General features: G+C 43.0%; 1 protein-coding gene across 1 annotated transcript; it reads right to left on the bottom strand.

Annotated features, from left to right (window-relative positions):
* Positions 1-14,552: 14,552 nt before the first annotated feature.
* Positions 14,553-18,956, bottom strand: LOC126355079 (protein extra-macrochaetae-like). Its single transcript, XM_050005263.1, has 2 exons — positions 18,492-18,956; positions 14,553-15,337 (listed from the first exon to the last, which is right to left on the bottom strand). Exons 1-2 carry the CDS (start codon positions 18,846-18,848, stop codon positions 15,161-15,163), a joined length of 534 nt encoding a protein of 177 aa, XP_049861220.1. The 5' UTR covers positions 18,849-18,956; the 3' UTR covers positions 14,553-15,160.
* Positions 18,957-20,237: the final 1,281 nt, after the last annotated feature.

The raw sequence follows: 20,237 nt of genomic DNA, 5'->3' as shown, positions 1-20,237 counted from the left end.
CCGTCTCATTCGTGGTCCTTGATTTTGACGTTAAGTTTGTCACTATTCTCCTTAATACACTCTCCTTTCTTCGGTTTACTCTCAGCCCCTATTTTGTACTCATACGACTATTCATCCCGCTCAGCACGTCCTGTAATTCGCAGAAAAAGGAGACCAATAGCCGTAATTATTGCAAAAAAATTTATTATTTAAGCAACCAGTTTAGACGTTTCACGAGCGTCATCTCCGGGCCACAAAACGAAAAACGGATGCAGAAATACCAACAATGGCACACATAGGATATATTCCATGTGTATTGAACTGGATGTCGAGGGTTTGTATTTGTTCGGCGAGTACACTTCAAACACACGACAACAGTTTTTTGTCACTCTCACTCGTTGTCGTGCGTTTGAAGTGCACACGTCGAATAAACACGAAGTCCACGGTATCCAGCACAACGTACAGAGTGAACATGAATAAAACCTACACAATGCAAGAACCGGTTTCCGAGTGGAAATGGAGGAAAAGAGGCCCACTGAGCATGTGTCCGCAAATGCATCGTTGCCACGGTAGATGTCGTATGCGAATGAAAGTTCCTCTGACCACGTGCTGTGTGTTCCTCGTGTGTTACAGGCTGTGCGATTGACGCAGTGTACGATAAGCAGCAGAATGGTCCGATATTCATATCGGGACGAAGCCGATGTCTGTGTAAGGGCAAGCAGATGTAAACTGTCGGTAGTCACCACGGCTATACCAAAACAAGCACTCTCACAGATACCAACCACATCACACAACATTTCGAGTTCCTTTTTGGGCGTCTGTGTGACCGTGGATCCTGTTAGACAGACTAACGTTCAGGGAGGCAGTGGACTGTGCATACACCAGTCTTGGAGGAGCGTGCTGCTCCTCGGCCCTCTCCATCTGCACTTTGTCGGTTTTACTGATGTTCATCCTGTATATGATATCTGTTTGCATGTCTCCAATCGTTTTTCGCATAGGAGCCTGAAGATGGCGCTAACGAAACATCGAAACTGGTTCCTTAAATAATGAAACTTTAGGAAGAATTGCGGCTGTTGGTGTCCTTTTCACAAGAGTTATAGACCAGCCAGAGTCCTAAAACATCTGTATGGTGGATCTGACGCGTAATTCTTCTTCACTTTAACTAAGAATAGTAGCGTCATCAGCGAGTCTTATTGATATCCTTTCATTCTGAGTTTGAAACGAACTCTTGAAGCAGTTTGTTTCATTTCCATCATTGCTTCTTCAATGTATAGATTGAATCATATGGGCGAAAAATACGTCCCTTCCTGACACAAGTACTTCATTCTTGATGTTCTATTTCTGCTTTTCCCTGTTGGCTGTTGCACATTTTCTATATTAACTTTTTTCCCTAGAGCTTACACCTATTTTCCTGTGAATTCCGAACATCGTGCTCCATTATACAGTGTCAAAAGCCTTTTGTAGTTCGGCAAATACTATGAATGTGTCTTGATTTTTCTGGATGTAATATCAACTATAAATAAAATGCAATATGAACAAATACTAAGCATATTATGGCAGCAGTGGTATACACAAAAATCTCTTAACAGAGGAAGGAATTAATTCCTTTCTTCATGCAGCAAACCACTTGCTTTTCCATTATCTTCATTCACTCTTAGTTATCACTTTCCTCTGCCCTCCTTTCTCCACTTGTTTCTCTGTATGTCCATTGCTGCTAACGCTCGTAGTTTAAACCAGTCTTCCCTATATTTGTATTTTTGTTGTACTTATCAAGGAAGAATGTAATCTGCATTTTTTTGGCTTCAGTATTGTAATTCCAATATGTAGTATTTTCTGTTGAAATTAATCAACATGGCAAAGGCGTGTACAAAAAAGGCGAAAGCTAAAGTAGGATATCAAGGAGGAATGTGAATGGAAGTGAAGATACGAACTGGCATACAGAAGGTGACCCATTGTCATCCTTATTATATAGCATTGTACTCGAAAAGTACTACACGAAATGAAAAGAATAGGAAAGCGTACCGATCTGAATAGAAACCTGCTAATGTTAGCATATGCAGATGATACGACAGTTATATCAGAGACAAAAGAAGAGATGATAAAAATAGTGCAGGAACTAACCAGTCGGACAGGGTTGGTAGAGTTCAGAATCAACCCGGAAAAGATAAAACTGATGGAACTAAGTAGAAGAATGAACCACAACTTGTGTTGTAGCTGAATATAGTTGAGAAATACATACACTTGGGATCACACTTCAAATGAAGAAAATAAATCAACGAATCGTCAATGCTTACATCATATACTAGCATAAAGCAAAATGTAAAATCAAGGGTAATCTCAAGAAAGCTAGAATAAATTCCAATAATACAATTAGCCCACCGTTGTGGCAGAGCGGTTCTAGGCGCTTCAGTCTGGAACCACGCTGCTGCTACGGTCGCAGGTTCGAATCCTGCCTCGGGCATGGGTGTGTGTGATGTCCTTAGGTTAATTAGGTTTATGTAGTTCTAAGGCTAGAGGACTCATGACCTCAGATGTTAAGTGCCATAGTGCTCGGAGCCATTTGAACCATACAGTACTTTACCCATTGTGTTATATGGCACAGATACATAGAGTGCCATCAAGAACGACAGAGAAAAACTGGTGGTGTGTGGGAAAAACACCTCGAGAAGGATTTTTTGGTTGTGAATGAAGAAACGATAGTGGAAGGTAATGACGAAAGAAGAAATATATTTTATGATGAATCAGCGCAACACTGCACAAAAATGTTGAGCGACAACAACGTGCTGCACGAGTTGCGAGGATGACAGATGATGACGTTCCAAAAGTAGTGTTGGTAGGGAGGTCGGATCTACGAAAGTGCCCCTGCGGAAAACAAAGATGAGATTATGGACATCGAAATAATGTGCAACAACCAGAATTCACAGGAAACTGGATGGAAGGTGAAGAGGACAGGAAGTGACAGACAGCTGTACGATCGGTGCATGATCTGAAAGTACAGTACGCCTCGCACACAGGCGTGTGACCAATATGTGCAGATGTCATAATTGCGCTCAAAGAAGTTGGCTGGAGCAATAGGCCAATGGCTCGGCACTTGAAGTGGAGTGATGCCGTTATTCGACGATGTTGGGAGAAATGTGTGAGCCATGGCCGAAAACAGCGGCAAGGACACGGTCGACCAAGAGAGACGACAGAACATGGGGACCGCGCAATCGTCAGAGAGGCACTCACAGCCCTGATTCATTATTATCATCGATCCGACGTGCAGGGCCATCAAGTAGTAGCTCACAGAAAGGGGGCTGAAATCACTGCGTCTCTTGCGCCCACTATCATTTGACCTCCATACACAAAGGAGCTCATTTGCAATGGTATCGGGCATATGCAACCTGGAATCCCAGCGACTGGAGTAGAATTCCTCTTCGAAATGAGCCCCAGTGACATACAAAGATGTGTCTCGGGCGTCCAGTGCAGCGGTGGAATACTAACCTGTCTGCCACATGGATCGATTACCAGGAGTAATGGTCTGCGGTGACATTTCTTTTCGCAGCACGCCCACTTCGGTTAACATCTGCGGTAAGCTTACGGCACAGAGATACGTCGACGATATTCCACGCCCCATTTGGTCGTCGTTCATGGTAAGCCATCCTAGGCTTACATTTCAGCAAGATAATGCCCGCCTGCGTAGAGCGAGAGTTTCTGCTTCTTGTCTTCGAACTTGTCAAAAACTGCTTGGGCAGCATGGTCTCCGGATCTCCCGCCAAGAATGAACGTTTGAAGCATTATGGGCAGAGCCTTCCAACAAGTTCGGAGTTCTCACGTTCTAATGCGCCAATTGGACGTAATTCGACACAATGTCCTTCAGGAGAGAGGTGGGAGGAGTATATAGAGGGTCTATACAAGGGCAATGTACTTCAGGACAATATTATGGAAACGGAAGAGGATGTGGATGAAGATGAAATGAGAGATATGATACTGCCTGAAGAGTTTGACAGAGCACTGAAAGACCTAAGTCGAAACAAGGCCCCGGGAGTAGACACATTCCATTACAACTACTGACAGCCTTGGGAGAGCCAGTCCTGACAAAACACTAGCATCTGGTGGGCAAGATGTATGAGACAGGCGAAATACCCTCAGACTTCAAGAAGAATATAACAATTCCAATCCCAAAGAAAGCAGGTGTTGACAGATTTGAAAATTACCGAACTATCAGTGTAATAAGTCACGGCTGCAAAATACTAACACAAATTCTTTACAGACGAATGGAAAAACTGGTAGAAGCGGACCTCGGGGAAGATCAGTTTGGATTCTGTAGAAATGTTAGAACACGTGAGGCAATACTGACCCTACGACTTATCTTAGAAAATAGATTAAGGAAAGGCAAACCTACGTTTCTAGCATTTGTACACTTAGAGAAAGTGTTTGACAATGTTTACTGGAATAATCTCTTTCGAATTCTCAATGTGACAGGGGTAAAATACAGGGAGAGAAACGCTATTTACAATTTGTACAGAAACCATATGGCAGTCATAAGAGTGGGGGGGGGGGGGGGGGGGGCATGAAAGGGAGCCAGTGGTTGGGAAGGGAGTGAGACAGGGTTGTAGCCTATCCCCGTTGTATTCACTCTGTTTGTTGAGCTAGCAGTATAGGAAACAAAAGAAAAATTCGGGGTAGGTATTGATATCAATGGAGAAGAAATATAAACTTTGAGGTTTGCCGATGACATTGTAATTCTATCAGAGACAGCAAAGGACTTGGAAGAGCAGTTGAATGGTATGGACAGTGTCTTGAAAGGAGGATATAAAATGAACATCAGCAAAAGCAAAACGAGGATAAGGGAATGTAGTCGAATTGCGTCGGGTAATGCTGAGGTAATTAGATTAGGAAATGAGTCACTTAAAGTATTAAATGAGTTTTGCTAGAATGTAGACTGCAAATGGCAAGGAAAGCGTTTATGAAGAAGAGAAATTCGTTAACATCAAGTATAGATTTAAGTGTCAGGAAGCCGTTTCTGAAAGTATTTGTATGGATTGTAGCCATGTATGGAAGTGAGACATGGCCAATGAATAGTTTGGACAAGAAGAGAACAGAAGCTTTCGAAATTTGGTGATACAGAAGAATGGTGAAGATTAGATGGATAGATCAGATAACTAATGAGAAGGTACTGAATAGAATTGGGGAGAAGAAGAGTTTGTGGCACAACTTGACTAAAAGAAGAGATCGGTTGGTAGGAGATGTTCTAAGGCATCAAGGGATCACCAATTTAGTAAATGAGGGCAGCATGGAGGGTAAAAATCGTAGAGGGAGGCCAAGAGATGAATACACTAAGCAGATTCAGAAGGATGTAGGTTGCAGTGGGTACTGGGAGATGAAGAAGCTTACACAAGATAGTCTCAGTACTGAAGACCACAAAAACAACAACATCCTTCAGGACATCCAAGAATTTTATCAGTCAATGCCAAACCGAATAACTGCTTGCGTAGGGGCCAAAGGTGGGCCTTAATAACCTGCTCAGTTTATGAAACTCCTTGTTTTGAACAAATCATCCATTCTTAAACTGTAATCAGCTGTCGTTCGTCACAACTACCGATTCGGATAACTCCTTCGTGGTCCGTTTTCATTTTTTTTTAAATATTTTATATATTTGTAGTGTAAATGTGACGGAAATATATGGAATGTCTGGTTAAATGTGAGACACGCCCTAATGGCACGAATTTTCTTAGGTTAAATAAATAAATAAACAGTATAAAGCGCACGTACGTGAAATTCTGCATACGAGGATGTGGTCGGCTGGCGTGAAAACGTGAGCGAGGTGGCTTTGTGGTCGGACTGAACCCGTGTAGAGTGCCGGGACGGGGAGTCTGGCCTTGCCCGCGGCGTTCCTGCGTAATTACGCTTGACAAGGCTCTACCCGGCACAGGTGTGCGTCTAGCGCGGCTGCCGTGGTGCACGGACCTGCTGTCACAGCAGGGCACACTGCGAGCATCACCAATCTGGTGGCGGCGACAGCAGGTGGCTGGAGACTGAAACTCACCTCGTTATTGACTCAACATTCTCATTCACAAAATTTTGTGTCCATGCCACGAACAGCTCCAAAGCGGCATCTATCCAACACCAGAAAACCTAAGGGGAGGTAAGAACAATTTTTTTTATACGAGGGTCGGTCAAAAAGTAACGCCTCCCTTTTTTTTCTACTTAAAAACATTAAGTTAAGTGAAAAATTTGAATTTGGCGCCATTCCTCAAACCTTCTTCTGCAATCCACTGCAGTAGTAACTTTCTGTGTCAACAGGTGGCAGCACAGCAGAAGTTTGTAAGATGGCCGACATCGATGTTCGTTTGAGACAGCGTTGTGTGATTGAATTCTTGAATGCAGAAGGTGAAACGCCCATACGCATTCATGAAAGACTGAAGAAGGTGTATGGTGTTGTGACAGTGGATGTCAGCACTGTTAGACGATGGGTTCGTCGTTGTAAGGAAGCTGAAGGGCAAACACCGTTGACTGACGAAAAGCGGAGCGGCAGGCCGGTGAGTGCAGTGACTCCACACAACATTCAGCAAGTTGATGACATCATTCGTGGTGACCGTTGGGTGACTGCAGATGAAGTGAGTCGCATTATTTCTCTTAGTAAAGGCAGTGTGACCACGATTATTAAACAATTGGGGTAATCAAAAGTTTGTGCACGGTGGGTTCCAAGAATGTTAACCGATCAGAATAAAGAGGCAAGGAAAACAATAGCCTCCCAACACTTGCAGCGCTTCCGTTTGGAGGGAGATGAGTTTCTGAAAAAAATTGTGACCGGGGACGAAACATGGGTGCATTTTTTTGAACCTGAATCAAAGAGGCAGTCAATGGAGTGGCGTCACACAAGCTCGCCGAGGAAGAAAAAATTCAAAACTGTGCGATCGGCAGGGAAAGTTATGGCAACAGTTTTCTGGGATACAGAGGGTGTGATTCTGGTTGATTTTTTGGAGCAGGGATGCACAATAAATTCTGTTCAATACGTCACATCCCCCAAAAAACTTAAAGCACGTCTTCAGCGAGTTCGCCCAACAAAATCAATGGCAGATGTTCTTCTTTTGCATGACAATGCAAGACCACACACCAGTCGTCACACCTCTGACGAGATTGTCAAAATTGGATGGGAAGTTTTGCCTCATCCCCCATACAGCCTTGACCTGGCACCATCAGACTTCCATCTGTTCGGGCCACTAAAAGAAGCTCATCGTGGGATTCATTTTGAAGATGAGGAGGCCGTCAAAACATCCGTGCGTCAATGGCTTAGGAAGCAGAGCTGTGATTTTTACCGTGCTGGGATACATGCCCTTGTTCAAAGATGGACCAAAACTGTAGAGATGGGCGGAGATTACAGTGAAAAATGACAAAATGATCCTCAATGTTGTGGTTTTCAACCTATGTAATTGCATTTAAATTTCCTGACAATTAAACGTAGAAAAAAAAATAGGAGGCATTACTTTTTGACTGACCCTCGTATATACAGGGACGTCCATTGATAAGGACCGGGCCAAATATCAAACGAAAAAACTACAAAGAACGAAACTCATCTAGCTTCAAGGGGGAAACCAGATGGCACTATGGTTGGCCCGCTAGATGGCGCTGCCATAGGCCATCGGATACCAACTATGCTTTTTAAATAGGAACCCCCGTTTTATTACATATTCGTGTAGTACGTAAAGAAATATGAATGTTTTAGTTGCACCACTTTTTTCGCCTTGTGATAGATGGCGCTGTAATAGTCACAAACGTATAAATACTTGGTATCATCCGCCAGTGCGGATAGTGTTTGCTTCGTGATACATTACCCGTGTTAAAATGGACCGTTCAATAATTGCGGAAAAGGTCGATATCGTGTTGCTGCATGGCTATTGTGATCAAAATGCCCAACCGGCGTGTGCTATGTATGCTGCTCGGTATCCTGGACGACATCATCCAAGTGTCCGGACCGTTCGCGTGCAGTAGCGTTCTCGCTTCCCGCACCCGGGTTAGATTACAGGCGGGGTCAGGGATTTTCTCTGCTTCGTGATGACTGGGTGTTGTGTGATGTCCTTAGGTTAGTTAGGTTTAAGTAGTTGTAAGTTCTAGGGGACTGATGACCATAGATGTTTAGTCCCATAATGCACAGAGCCGGACCGTTCGCTGGATAGTTACGTTATTTAAGGAAACAGGAAGTGTTTAGCCACGTGTGAAACGTCAACCACGACCTGCAACAGATGATGATGCCCAAGTAGGTGTTGTAGCTGCTGTCGCGGCTAATCCGCACAGCAGAAGCAGAAAATTGCCCGAGAATCGGGAATCTCAAAAACGTCGGTGTTGAGGATGCTACATCAACATCGATTGCACCCGTACCATATTTGTATGCACCAGGAATTGCATGGCGACGACTTTGAACGTGGTGTACAGTTCTCCTACCGGGCACAAGAGAAATTACGGGACGATGACAGATTTTTTGGACGCGTTCTATTTAGCGACGAAGAGTCATTCACCAATAGCGGTAACGTAAACCGGCATAATATGCACTATTGGGCAACGAAAAATCCACGAATGCTGCGACAAGTGGAACATGAGCGACCTTTTGTTCCGGCGGTGGTTCGAGTCCTCCCTCGGGCATGAGTGTGTGTGTTTGTCCTTAAGATAATTTAGGTTAAGTAGTGTGTAAGCTTAGGGACCGATCACCTCAGCAGAAGTCCCATAAGATTTCATACACATCAGCGATCTTTGCGGGTTAATCTATGGTGCGGCGTTATGGGAGCAAGAATAATTGGTTTCCATTTTATCGACGGCAATCTAAATGGTGCAATGTATGCTGATTTACTACATAATCTTATACCGATGTTACTACAAGATGTTTAACTGCATGACAGAATGGCGATGTACTTCGAATGTGATCGATGTTCGGCACATAGCTCGCGTGCGGTTGAAGCGGTATTGAATAGCATATTTCATGACAGGTTGATTGGTCGTCGAAGCACCATACCGTGGCCCGCACGTTCAACGGATCTGATGTCCCCGGATTTCTTTCTGTGGGAAGGATATTTGCTATCGCGATCGACCGACAACGCCTGACAACATGCGCCAGCGCATTTTTAATGCATGTGCGAACATTACGGAAGGCGAACTACTCGCTGTTGAGAGGAATGTCGTTACACGTATTGCCAAATGCATTGAGGTTGACGTTCGTCATTTTGAGCATTTATTGCATTAATGTGGTATTTACAGGTAATCACGCTGTAACAGCATGCGTTCTCAGAAAAGATAAGTTCACAAAGGTACATGTATCACATTGGAACAACCGAAATAAAATGTTCAAACGTACCTACGTTCTGTATTTTAATTTAAAAAAATTAACCTGTTACCAACTGTTCGTCTAAAATTGTGAGCCATATGTTTGTGACTATTACACCGGCATCTAGCACGAAGCGAAAAAGGTGGTCCAACTAAAACATTTATATTTCTTTACGTACTACACGAATATGTAATAAAAAATGGGAGCTCCTATTTTAAAAAAACGCAGTTGTTATCCGTTTGACCTTTGGCAGCGCCATCTAGCGGGCCAACCAGAGCGCCATCTGGTTTCCCCCTTCAAGCTAGACAAGTTTCGTTCTTTGTATTTTTTTCGTTTGATGCTTATTTCGTGAGATATTTAGCCCGGTCACGTTCAGTGGGCCACCCTGTATAATCGTCCGATTAAAATTACTTGATAGTTTACGGCTGCCACTTACTGCTACAGTGTTTCCACACGGCCTGCCGGATACCGCCCGATTATAAGTGACACATAAACACGGCAGCTCACTTTCCAAATGCTGTTGATGTGTGACGAGGAGTAATGTTAGAAGCGGCCGCCGCAAGGGAGACGGTAGTGCTGTGCAGCTGATTGTGAGTGACCAGTGACAGACTGTGACGGATGACACGTTTTGTAGGCCTGAGTTTCAGCTCAGCCATAATTTTTCGTAGTCATCGCTTGCTCTCGTGAAACTATCCTCACACTGCCTACGCGAACTGAAGCTTTGCCATGGGATGGGCAGTCCTGGTTGGCACTTGGCTGTAGCTTATAGTCAATATCGGTTGATTCCAAACGAAAAAGAATGGTAGGGAGAGAAATAAGAGCAAATAAAAAAATGTGTACGGTAGTGAAAATGACGGGCAAATTGTCAGAAATTAAGAAAAATATACTTAAATTAGTTAATTGAATAATAATTATAATGAAAGTCTTTTGAGTAGATCTAAAAACAAAATCGGCATAATTCACGAGATTCGAATCTACGGCATTCTGCAAATCAGGTTAATGCGCTAACTGCTACGGTACTACACGTCCTTAAGTTGTGACATTTATGACCCTGGTACTCCAGTAGCAACGATGAATTGCAGCCTTCAAATATTTCGGCTCGACGTAATGCGCGAAACCTGTCTAATGTAAACCGCTCTCTGTGATTATAACTGTATGTGTGACGCTGAGGAACGTCTAGCGTGGAAGGATCCAGTAGTGTGTGAAAAGCGTGTATATCGTTAGCATCATTGTGTGTGTGTGCGTGTGAGTGTGTTTATCATAAGTGGTGAAATACGAAATGAAAGGGCGGCATCCAGGATTCCGAATACAAGCAAAAAAGGAAAGAAAGCCGGGCGAGGTGAACTGACCAATTTTTGTGGCAGTTTGGCAATGGCAGAAGGTTTATTTGTGATGAGTGCTCTGATTGGAGGAAAGCAGCTCCAGCGCGTGCAGTGTAATCTATAGAGTAATTTTAATGGGACTACAGAAATTTTTAAGCTCTGTTATACGAACAAAAGAGCGGAATATCATTCGTAGAAACTAAGGTAGTTAGAAAATCCGCTATCGATTTCAGAGCGCCAAGGACACACACACACACACACACATATATATATATATATATATATATATATATATATATATATATATATATATATATATATATATATAAAATAAGAAAATGCAAAGGGAGTATGGTAACTTTTTCAGGCTTGCTGGGATGAATGGTAAAGTGCAATTCATTATTTTGTACTAGAGGAAGCAGTTATGGAAAGTTATCAGCGTCGATGTACACCTGTAATCTTCTCTTCAGCTGTCATTCGAAATACGAAAGGAAGGGCACAAAATGAAATTAAAGGTATAACTAAAACTTTGTTTTATATTGAAGTCGCTGGTCGGTGTGGCGAAGCGGTTCTGGGCGCTTCAGTTTGGAACCGCGCGACCGCTACGGTCGCAGGTTCGAATCCTGCATCGGGCATGGATGTATGTGATGTCCTTAGGTTAAGTTCTAGGTGACTGATGACCTCAGATGTTAAGTCCCATAGTGCTCAAAGCCATTTGAACCATTTTATATTGAAGTCGCACTGTAAGGTTACAAATGTAAGTGCAAGCATGACAACCACGCTTCATTTATAGGGCAAGTTTGTGGAAGTATTAGGAATGTACAATAATTTTCAATTACGCGAGCATACAAATACACGCATTTTACGGGATCGCCTCTTACTCAGCTTCAATGTACCGTTTATAAAATATATACAGGACAAAAATTGTTCCGTTTTTCATTAACAGTCCAGTGTATTTCTAAACAGCGTGTTTTTAAGTAAAATGTAGCATAACAAAGTAGAGAACAATTGCAGCCATACCAAAAAAAAGTTCTACTCCTTGATTAAGCCAAACTCAACGAGGAACCATTTTTGAACTCCTTTGGTTGGTACTACGTAATGGTTTCATATGACGAGCAGTTTTGTCCATTCCGCTTTCTTTGTGCATTGCCTGTTGCTGGAGGAAGCCGCATTTAGAAGTGTGGGTTTAAAGAGTGAGTCATAGGTTAGGTTACTTGCTGTGATACATTCCACATTATTCACAGACATACGAAGAAGAAGTATTTACCAAAGAAATTAAGTTTCGATTTCTGAAATTAGAATAGCATAACGAGAAATTATTTTTACAGTGTGTAAAAGTAGTGTTTCAATCAACCATGGGATCGATCCGGTGTTCTGCAACACATTAACACAAGCTTACTATAGCAAGTAAAACTTCGTCACAGAGTGTGGCGTCTTTTGTTAGAAAACATTAGGACAATGCCATGGTAAATTATGTTGAAAAGCATCTTCACGCTAAGTAAAGTTTGCTAGCTTTTCATGCAATGAAACATTGCCATTCTTTAAAAATGTATTTGAAGTGAAAAACCATGAATTAACTACTGTTATGTGTACTGGTGAAAAATGGCCTATCGTTTTCATCTTCCTTGACTCTCCAGCTAACTGCTGCAAAATTTGGAGCTTATTACGGCGTTTGTCCTAGTGGTACCTTACAGTAATACTGCAGCAGAAAGATTGTCCTTTGTCAGAAAAACCTTATGGAGGGATGCAAAGTATAGGTTTACTATGAAAGCTGTTAAGCAAATAATTATAACTTTACACTCATTTTTAAGATACTTCATGTGCCGAATTTTACAAAATTTTGCTTGAAAATATGAAACTAGTGAATCACATGAATTTTTCTGCAAATGAGACCGAGAAATAAACAAACTATGTAATCATTGTCTACCCTAGTTAAAAAGGTCGCTATATTAAAATCATACCTTGTGTTTGCTTCTGACAACAATAAAATATTTACTCAATTAGTAATTCAAGGTATTTTGATATTTTTAATGTTTCAATGAAAAGGTATGATGATCTATGTAGTTGTAGCATAAACCATAATTTTAACACAAATCTACCACACAGTTATAGTATTAATAGAGGATACCATAAAATGTCAGTTAATTTCAATTTCTAATTTCTGTCCCTTATTTTGATTTTGGGAATATGTTGACTCAACGTTGAGCGTATGTTCCCCTTTGTCTAGGCTTGTACAAGCAAGCACCACCTGTGAGGTAGTCAGTTGACACCATGAAAACTTTTCTTGCCTCTGGAGCACCAAGCCAAATGTCTATCATGTTAAGATGAAGAGAAGCGGTACATGCTATTTGCTTATGACAAAATATATAGTCATTGATCCTGCTGCTGAGAAAAACTAATTATTAAAAAGATAAGTTCTTCAAATGCTGCAGGAGGAAACAAACTTAGAGCTACGATCTTTTCAGTCAAAGACATTCTAATATTACAGATGCATTTTTGAGGTCTTCATTAATCTTTATGGATAATCACACAGCTATACATTAACTTTTACATCCTTAACCTACCTGACTGTCTTGTATCTTTTTTGTCCCATTATTTTTATGTGATGTATTTATTTGACATCAGTTGGACATAACCTGGTAAGCAGAACACAACAATTAAGCTCAGAATGATGACTGCATAAGCACTATCAGACACTGTTCAGACGAAATATGAGTACATGTGTGCATGTTTGCACAAAACGCTATTATTGACAACCTTTGTGTTATGTTTGCTATCTTTATACACCATTTACTTGTTTTGTGATTGTGTCAAGTATGAATCTTTCATTACACACTGCATGAGAGCAGGTTATGTATGTTACACTTAAGTGATCAACTGCTCATAATAACCAGGAATTGATAGATCCATAGAATGTTCCAAGCTGATATTACCCCTATGGTGACATACTGCTAGGGTAACTGGTGTGACAAGATGTGTTTGCACTTCATAAATCACACAAATGTGACAAGATATACTAAACCTCAGTAATTCACTCATGTCAATAACCACATTTTATTTTAAGTAATTAAACATGTGCACTCCAGTTCATTATGCAATGAATAAAGATATTTTAGTCAGTCTTAATCCCCAAATAAAATTGTAGAACTTGTTTCTTCAAGCTTTGTTTATCAATTAATTTGTTTCATTCATTCTTCCCAGTGTACATCACCAATTTCCAAAAAGTGACTGCGTTCTTATCATTTAAAATGCTTGAAAGTGAATGTGATGCTCCCCCTTCCACAACTAAAGTCTCCAAGAGTGCTAAAAAATTTCATACTCTTCCCAGTTTAAGGTGTTTTCACTGTTTCCAGAATGAAAAAGTTATTGTCAGCACAATAATCCAACTTCCAAATACGTCAGAGGCAAATAACTGGATAAATTAAGTAAAATTTCATGTGAAAACTGAGACTTTTATCTCACATATGCAGCTTCCATAAAACAGCATTTACAATGCAATAAATGTAGCAAGTAATATGACCATGAAATTTCAAAACTCCTCATTCTATATTGGTCAACATGAGATCTCAGCATCAAAATGAAAGAAAAAAAGATTAAACAATTCACAGCAGAACCAACACTAGTATTTCCAAGAGATGTATATGTCTAATTAAACCTTCCAGATTGAGTAAATAGACAATTTCAGAAAACATCTCATTTGAAAGCCTAGACTAGAAGCTGAAATCGAGCAATGCAAATGCTATCACACAAAAGTTTAGTAAATAAATGTAGCAAGTGATGCAACTGTGAATCTTTGGCTCTTAGCACGCCCTTCTCAGATTCTAGTATCTTTTCAAAGTAATTTGGCAGCGTGTACTTTTGAGGTCATTACAGGAAACATTACGATGGCACTTCTCAGCAGCCTTATCGGAAATGTAAGTTGTATGGAAATAAAGAAATGGAAACAAATATGGTTATATAATCATTATAAATCATTTATTATTGTTTGTATTACAAAAAATAATGTTAATATCTTTCATTCTGCATAATTTTCAATATTCTCTCTGTTAATATGTACATATATAAATGAGTATATACAATGATTTGTACAGAACATTAAACTAAAATCACAGACAATAAGATATAATACTCGCTCGGACAAGTCTCGCGTCTCACAAGTTGAGAAAATTAAAGCAGAGTACTTTTTTCTATGAGAACTGCTGAATACAATTTCGTTTCTGTCAATAGAAAGCACAATTCAGAAACATCGTCACGATGAAATAAATAGTCACGATACAGAGTAAAAAATCGTACAGTATGACAACACATCTTGATGGGGCAATGTGAATTATGTGTAAACAACTGATGAAAATGAAGGAGCAGAATCTCAAGCAATGCTCTTTTGCAGTTCTTAGTAACGAAATGCACCGTGTGTACACGGGGAAGAGGAGCAGTCTTTTTCTGAGGGGGCGGTGCAGCTCCACTCGCACGGGGAGTCAGTCTCGTGGCCCGTCGGCGCACGTAGGAGGAACGGAGTGCTGGGCAGCGCACAGTGGCTGGCGGCGCCTGGGATGCCGGCAGCTCAGCACGGCGCGTACAGCCCCTGCTGCTCCTGGGAGGCAGGCGTCGGCGCCGGCGCGGGGGCGGACGGCGCCGGCGCCGCGCTCTCCGCCTCCGCGTCTTCCTCCGCCTCCAGGTCCTCCTCCTCCATCATCAGGTCCTCCTCCTCCAGTTCCAATTCGTCGACCTCAGCTGCAGCCTGGAACAAGAGAGAATGCGCACATCAGTCAAGCTGTCATTGACGTCACTATGCTACACACTCTCGTGATTATACCATCACTGCGAAGGCCACTGCAATATAGCGGCAACTGTGAATTTCGGTCAGCATTACTTATTAGGAAGGAAGGCAAAATTGAAAAAAAACCAACACGATTCGTCTTTCAACCAGATGTGTTAACTGAAACACCTACTATTGAAAAGGATAAATGACTGAATAGTCGAAAGCAAATATGTTACTGACAGATGATGAAAAATTCTATCTTGTTCGAAATCATGACAAAAGAAATAGAAGAATTTTTTCAAATATCACGCATCTTTCGAAGCAGTACATGTAATCTTTGGAAACCAGCAATCAACGTGACATAAGGAACACAGAATGTGAAATGTCAAGGGTATTAGTCATGTATTGTACTTGAAAGTAACTTTGTAAATTTTCGGTTAATAAGATATATATGAAAGTACTATATTGTATGTTCTACAGTACGAATTAGTTTTGTTAACCAGACTTAGGCTCACATAGCTTTAAGAGGCTGCCATCGTCAAACAAATTACGATATTCGTGAACAACATCGTAATAAGATGTTACAAATAGAGACTGGTGTACAAACACAGAGCAAATATAACCTTTGACAGTGTAGTGGTGATTAACGAAATAATTTTATAGAATACTCTAGAACATACAGACTACTGTGCTTTCATTCATAATTGTAAAGAAGTTCTAGGAAAAAGCGACGGAATCAGTTAACACACTTGAAAGAGTACTAGGATAGAATTGAAAGGCAGCGCTGGTTTTACGAAAGATCTCTAAGATGTCACAGGCTAACACCGGTAAAAAACCGCCGAAAGACTACAGGTACGGAAAGGAAATGGCAGGTTTATGCGATTATAAGGCTGCATGAAACGACTGACGATACGTTTAAATCATGTCCATGCTTCTCGAGAAAAAGTTTACACTATTGTGTAAATAGCGGGAATGTCACTGGGGAAGCATCGTCCTCCACACACCAATTACATCACGAAGTTTTAGAAAATTGAGTACTACAGTAGTGACGTTCGAAGTGACATTTTCTAATTTGGGTTGTACGTGACCGTAGATAATATACCAGAAATCGCACGCCTCGGTCCGTGAAAATGGATCGGGCCCGCAAGAAACTGCGGGAAGCGAAACGCGGCGGCCGTGGGTTTTTGCGCGGCCGAAGGTTTTCTCCGGCGGCGGCAGCCACGACCGAGAAAGTTGGCCACCTGGGCCGACAGAGGCAGCTGTCAGCCGGTGCGGTGGCGCTGCCGGCCAGGTGCGCTTACAATGCGAGGCCCGGGGGCCGCGCTGCCCCCGCAACGTAAGAAAGAAAGAAACCGAACGGTCGCGCCGCGGCCACCTGCGGCCGCCAACTGTCGCGGCGTGGGAAGCGAGCAGCGATACGGATGCGAAGGCGCGCCTGTGCCGGGTTCCGGCCGAACGGAACACGTGTGTGTGGAGCGGCCGGCCAGGGCACACAGGACGTGCGTAACGAGGCGCGCTTCGTGCGTCAGCCGTCCGCGAAGCGACAGACACACGTGTGCCGGCGCAACCTGTCCTGTTCCGAGAAAAGCGCGGAGGAAAGAGGCGCAGCTGGCTGTCTGGCCGCCAGGGCTCGCAAACCCATATTGCAAGTCGCACGCCGTCGCATCAGGACAGCATATTAGGCTGGGGGGATGGGGGTGCAATAGCGTAAAATAAACACACCACTGGAGGCCGTAACTATGTCATACAAATTGTTGATCACAGTTCACCAGCAGTCGGCCACAAACTGGTTTTAGTTTATTTCATGGGAAAAGTACCGCAACTGGTTTCGAAACGTAAAGCAACGGAACAAGTGTTTGATGAGGACACGAAAGTCGACTGATAATGAAGTGCATCAGTTCGAAACCAGTGACGGTACTTTTTCAGTTAAGCATACCAAAACCTTACTGTAGCTGGTTGCTGCTCTACGCTACCGACACAGTCTCTAAGGTCGTGACTGTTGAGGTCACTACCTTTCATTTCGGTTGGAGCAGTGTAAGTTCACGAGAGCTATTGTCAAAATGAATATGATATTTCCAAAATCAGAACTATCGACGTAAATAACTTACAATAAAGCCACTTATATCGATTAAACTTAAGGTTGCCTCCTTTGATGGCTAAGTTCACCAGAGCGACTCGTCAGAATGTACAGATTTCCAGAAACTGTAACTGCTTACGTAAATAACTGATAAAGAGACCGATAGAAAGCTCTGAGTGAACTGAACAGTAATATGCGTAGAAAGTAGCCTAGTCGTTAATGCATGCCGTAAGCAGCAAAGATTGTAGGTTTAAGATCGAAACGCAGAAGAGGAAGCGCTGACAAAACTGTTAATACAAACATCTATACCACACTGCACTACATAACGTCTTAAAGTTTATATCTTGTTCGAAATTTCGTTCCCTCAAGAACATACGAAATTTATTCACTGGGGAAGACAAAACACGTGACACAAACGACATTTGAAGTTATACAACCACTCAATGATGATAAAAACGAAAGAAACATCCAGTACTCGCGAAATTGGAAATGAATCGGAAAATAAGGGAGAAGCAGTTACTGCCAAAGTGATGCACGAAATATTTCCTTTACAAAACTATTGAGCACAAAACGTGAATTTACAGTTTATGGCAAATCTGCAGAGTATTTGAGACAATGCGTACGTGTGGTCTGCAACACCAGATGTAGCGACAATACAGTCTTGTCGCAATGACATAACAAACGATGAAGACAACATTGGTAAAAATTCAGACTTTTGGAAGGGAATTACGTGAGCAAGAAGTCAAGAAGGATTTAGGTGCATATAGGGCACACGAACTCACGTATTTGCAGAGTATGCCAAGAAATAATTACGACGTGATGAATTCTGACAATAATGAGTATCTGAAACAGGACTTGAGTCGGTAAAATGTCACCGGAGATTCACTGACAATATCAAAGTGGAATGATAGAGAACTAAAGCACAGAATTATACGGATGGGGTAAAGATGAGTGCATGTACGAATGAGTCAGGAATTGAGCGAGAAAGCTGAAAGTAGCAGTGGAGCGACTTTTGAGGACGCAAGACAACGCTCAGTGCATGGCCAAGGTACTCACCGTGCACAGCCGGTCGTGGTCGCCGCCGAAGAACGCGGGTTCGTGCTCGTCGCAGGCAGGCGACGTCCTGGCCTCCGACAGGGCTTCGGCGGGCAGCTGGACGGCGGTTGTCTTGAGGGAAGCGTCTACGGCCTCCAGCGGCATCTCCAGGCAGTACTGCAGGTCGCAGATGTAGTCGATGACGCTCTGAATGACCTCCAGCTTGGTGAGGCGCCTGGCGCCGGGGCGCGCGGGAAGCAGGCGCCGCAGCTTGCTGAGGTACAGCTGCACCTCGCTGCTGCTGTCTCGCCGGTGGACGCGGCCGCCGACGGCGGTGGCCCTCTGCGGCGTGCACACTGCGGTCGATGCGGACTTCATCTTCCTGGCAACTGGCGAGCACTTGCTAACAGACAAGCGAACGGGCGAACTAGCGCGTAACGGACAGAGAGAGCGAAGCACACACGACAGCGTTTCCTTGCGGAATGTACCCCACCACGGCCGCGACGCGGTATTTATGGGCCGACCTTCCGCCCCCCACCGAGGCACCCGGCTGGCGCCCTCCCTGCTGCACGTGAGGCCGCAGCCAATGAGGAGGGGGCATCCCCTCCACCGCGCCGCTTCTCACGGCTGCCCGCTCAGCAGCCGCCCCTCCACCGGGACACACGTATTCACAGGCCAGGTGTTCTGGATGCTGTCAAATTCCTAACCTTCCCACAGTCTCGCAGCCGCGCCGGACCTTCTAAAGAAGTGACGCTCCGCGGCAGGGGGAAAAAGGGAAGAAGTACAGCAGGAGGTGGGAAAAAAATGCGTGCCGCGTAAGACCTGTACGGCGAAACGCGGGATTCCGAGCGGAGAACAGCGCGCATGTGCAGCCAGGCCACTGCCTTTCTCACGCTGCGCCCGGCACACACACACATACACACACACATGCGCGCGGAGTGACATATGCTACGGTTACCATGCATGTCGCTCGCCTGGTGGCCAGATGTGACCCTCCAGCTCTTATGGTACACAGTTGTCGGCCCTCGAGCTGCTGTTAGCAGTTGTTTTTATCGGGTAGATGCCGAAAACACACTCCCCGATTACTAATGTCTACACAAGTTACCGTCAAGAATGATTCAACAACTCCGGTGTTTCTTTTTGTCGTATGCGTACTGCAAACTAAGAATGTTTTTTCACACGACACGTGGCTCCTCAACTGTCAAACAACCTCTGTGGTCTTTTTCGTTTATTGCGTTATGTTTTGAAGGCAATTAGTTTCTCCGTTCATTGCTAGCGTAGACTGCAGTAGGAAAAACTTTGATTTCCCAGCCACTATTCGTTTGCTCGACGTAAGCCAACTTTTATTATAAACGTATTTTAGTTTAGTAAAACTTCGTACAAGTTTAATTCATAGAACTTCTGTTGTAGCTACACTGGAATTGCATTCAGTGCCATAAGACAAAAGAAAAATATAAATATAACAGCTTCTGCTCTAGACAACCCATTCTAATATTCATATTCAAGAATGTAATTATGGAAAAATGAATTTTCCCCGAGCAAACACGAATTCTTCTTCTTTAACATCCAAGCATGTTTCACTGATGTTTCACTACCGTCAGTCGGTTCATTTATTTTCTGTAAAATATTAAAATATATACCTTTTTGGATTATACAGGAGTATTTACCTTTCAAGGATAAGGGTGTTGTGCCACCCGAAGTGGCTGATCGGTTCTAGGCGCTACAGTCTGGAACCTCGTGACCGCTACGATCGCAGGTTCGAATCCT

The sequence above is a fragment of the Schistocerca gregaria genome, chromosome 3, assembly GCF_023897955.1.
Source record: "Schistocerca gregaria isolate iqSchGreg1 chromosome 3, iqSchGreg1.2, whole genome shotgun sequence".
Taxonomy (NCBI): Eukaryota; Metazoa; Arthropoda; class Insecta; order Orthoptera; family Acrididae; genus Schistocerca; species Schistocerca gregaria.
The sequence above is the reverse complement of the archived record's forward strand: the minus strand, read 5'-3'. Positions and strand labels throughout refer to the sequence as shown.

Bases quoted from the DNA above. Each gene is read 5' to 3' on its own strand.
- LOC126355079 (XM_050005263.1), bottom strand. From the start codon at position 18,848: ATGAAGTCCGCATCGACCGCAGTGTGCACGCCGCAGAGGGCCACCGCC. The intron at 15,338-18,491 runs GTGAGTACCTTG...CTCTTGTTCCAG, and splicing joins ACCACGACCGGCTGTGCACG to GCTGCAGCTGAGGTCGACGA.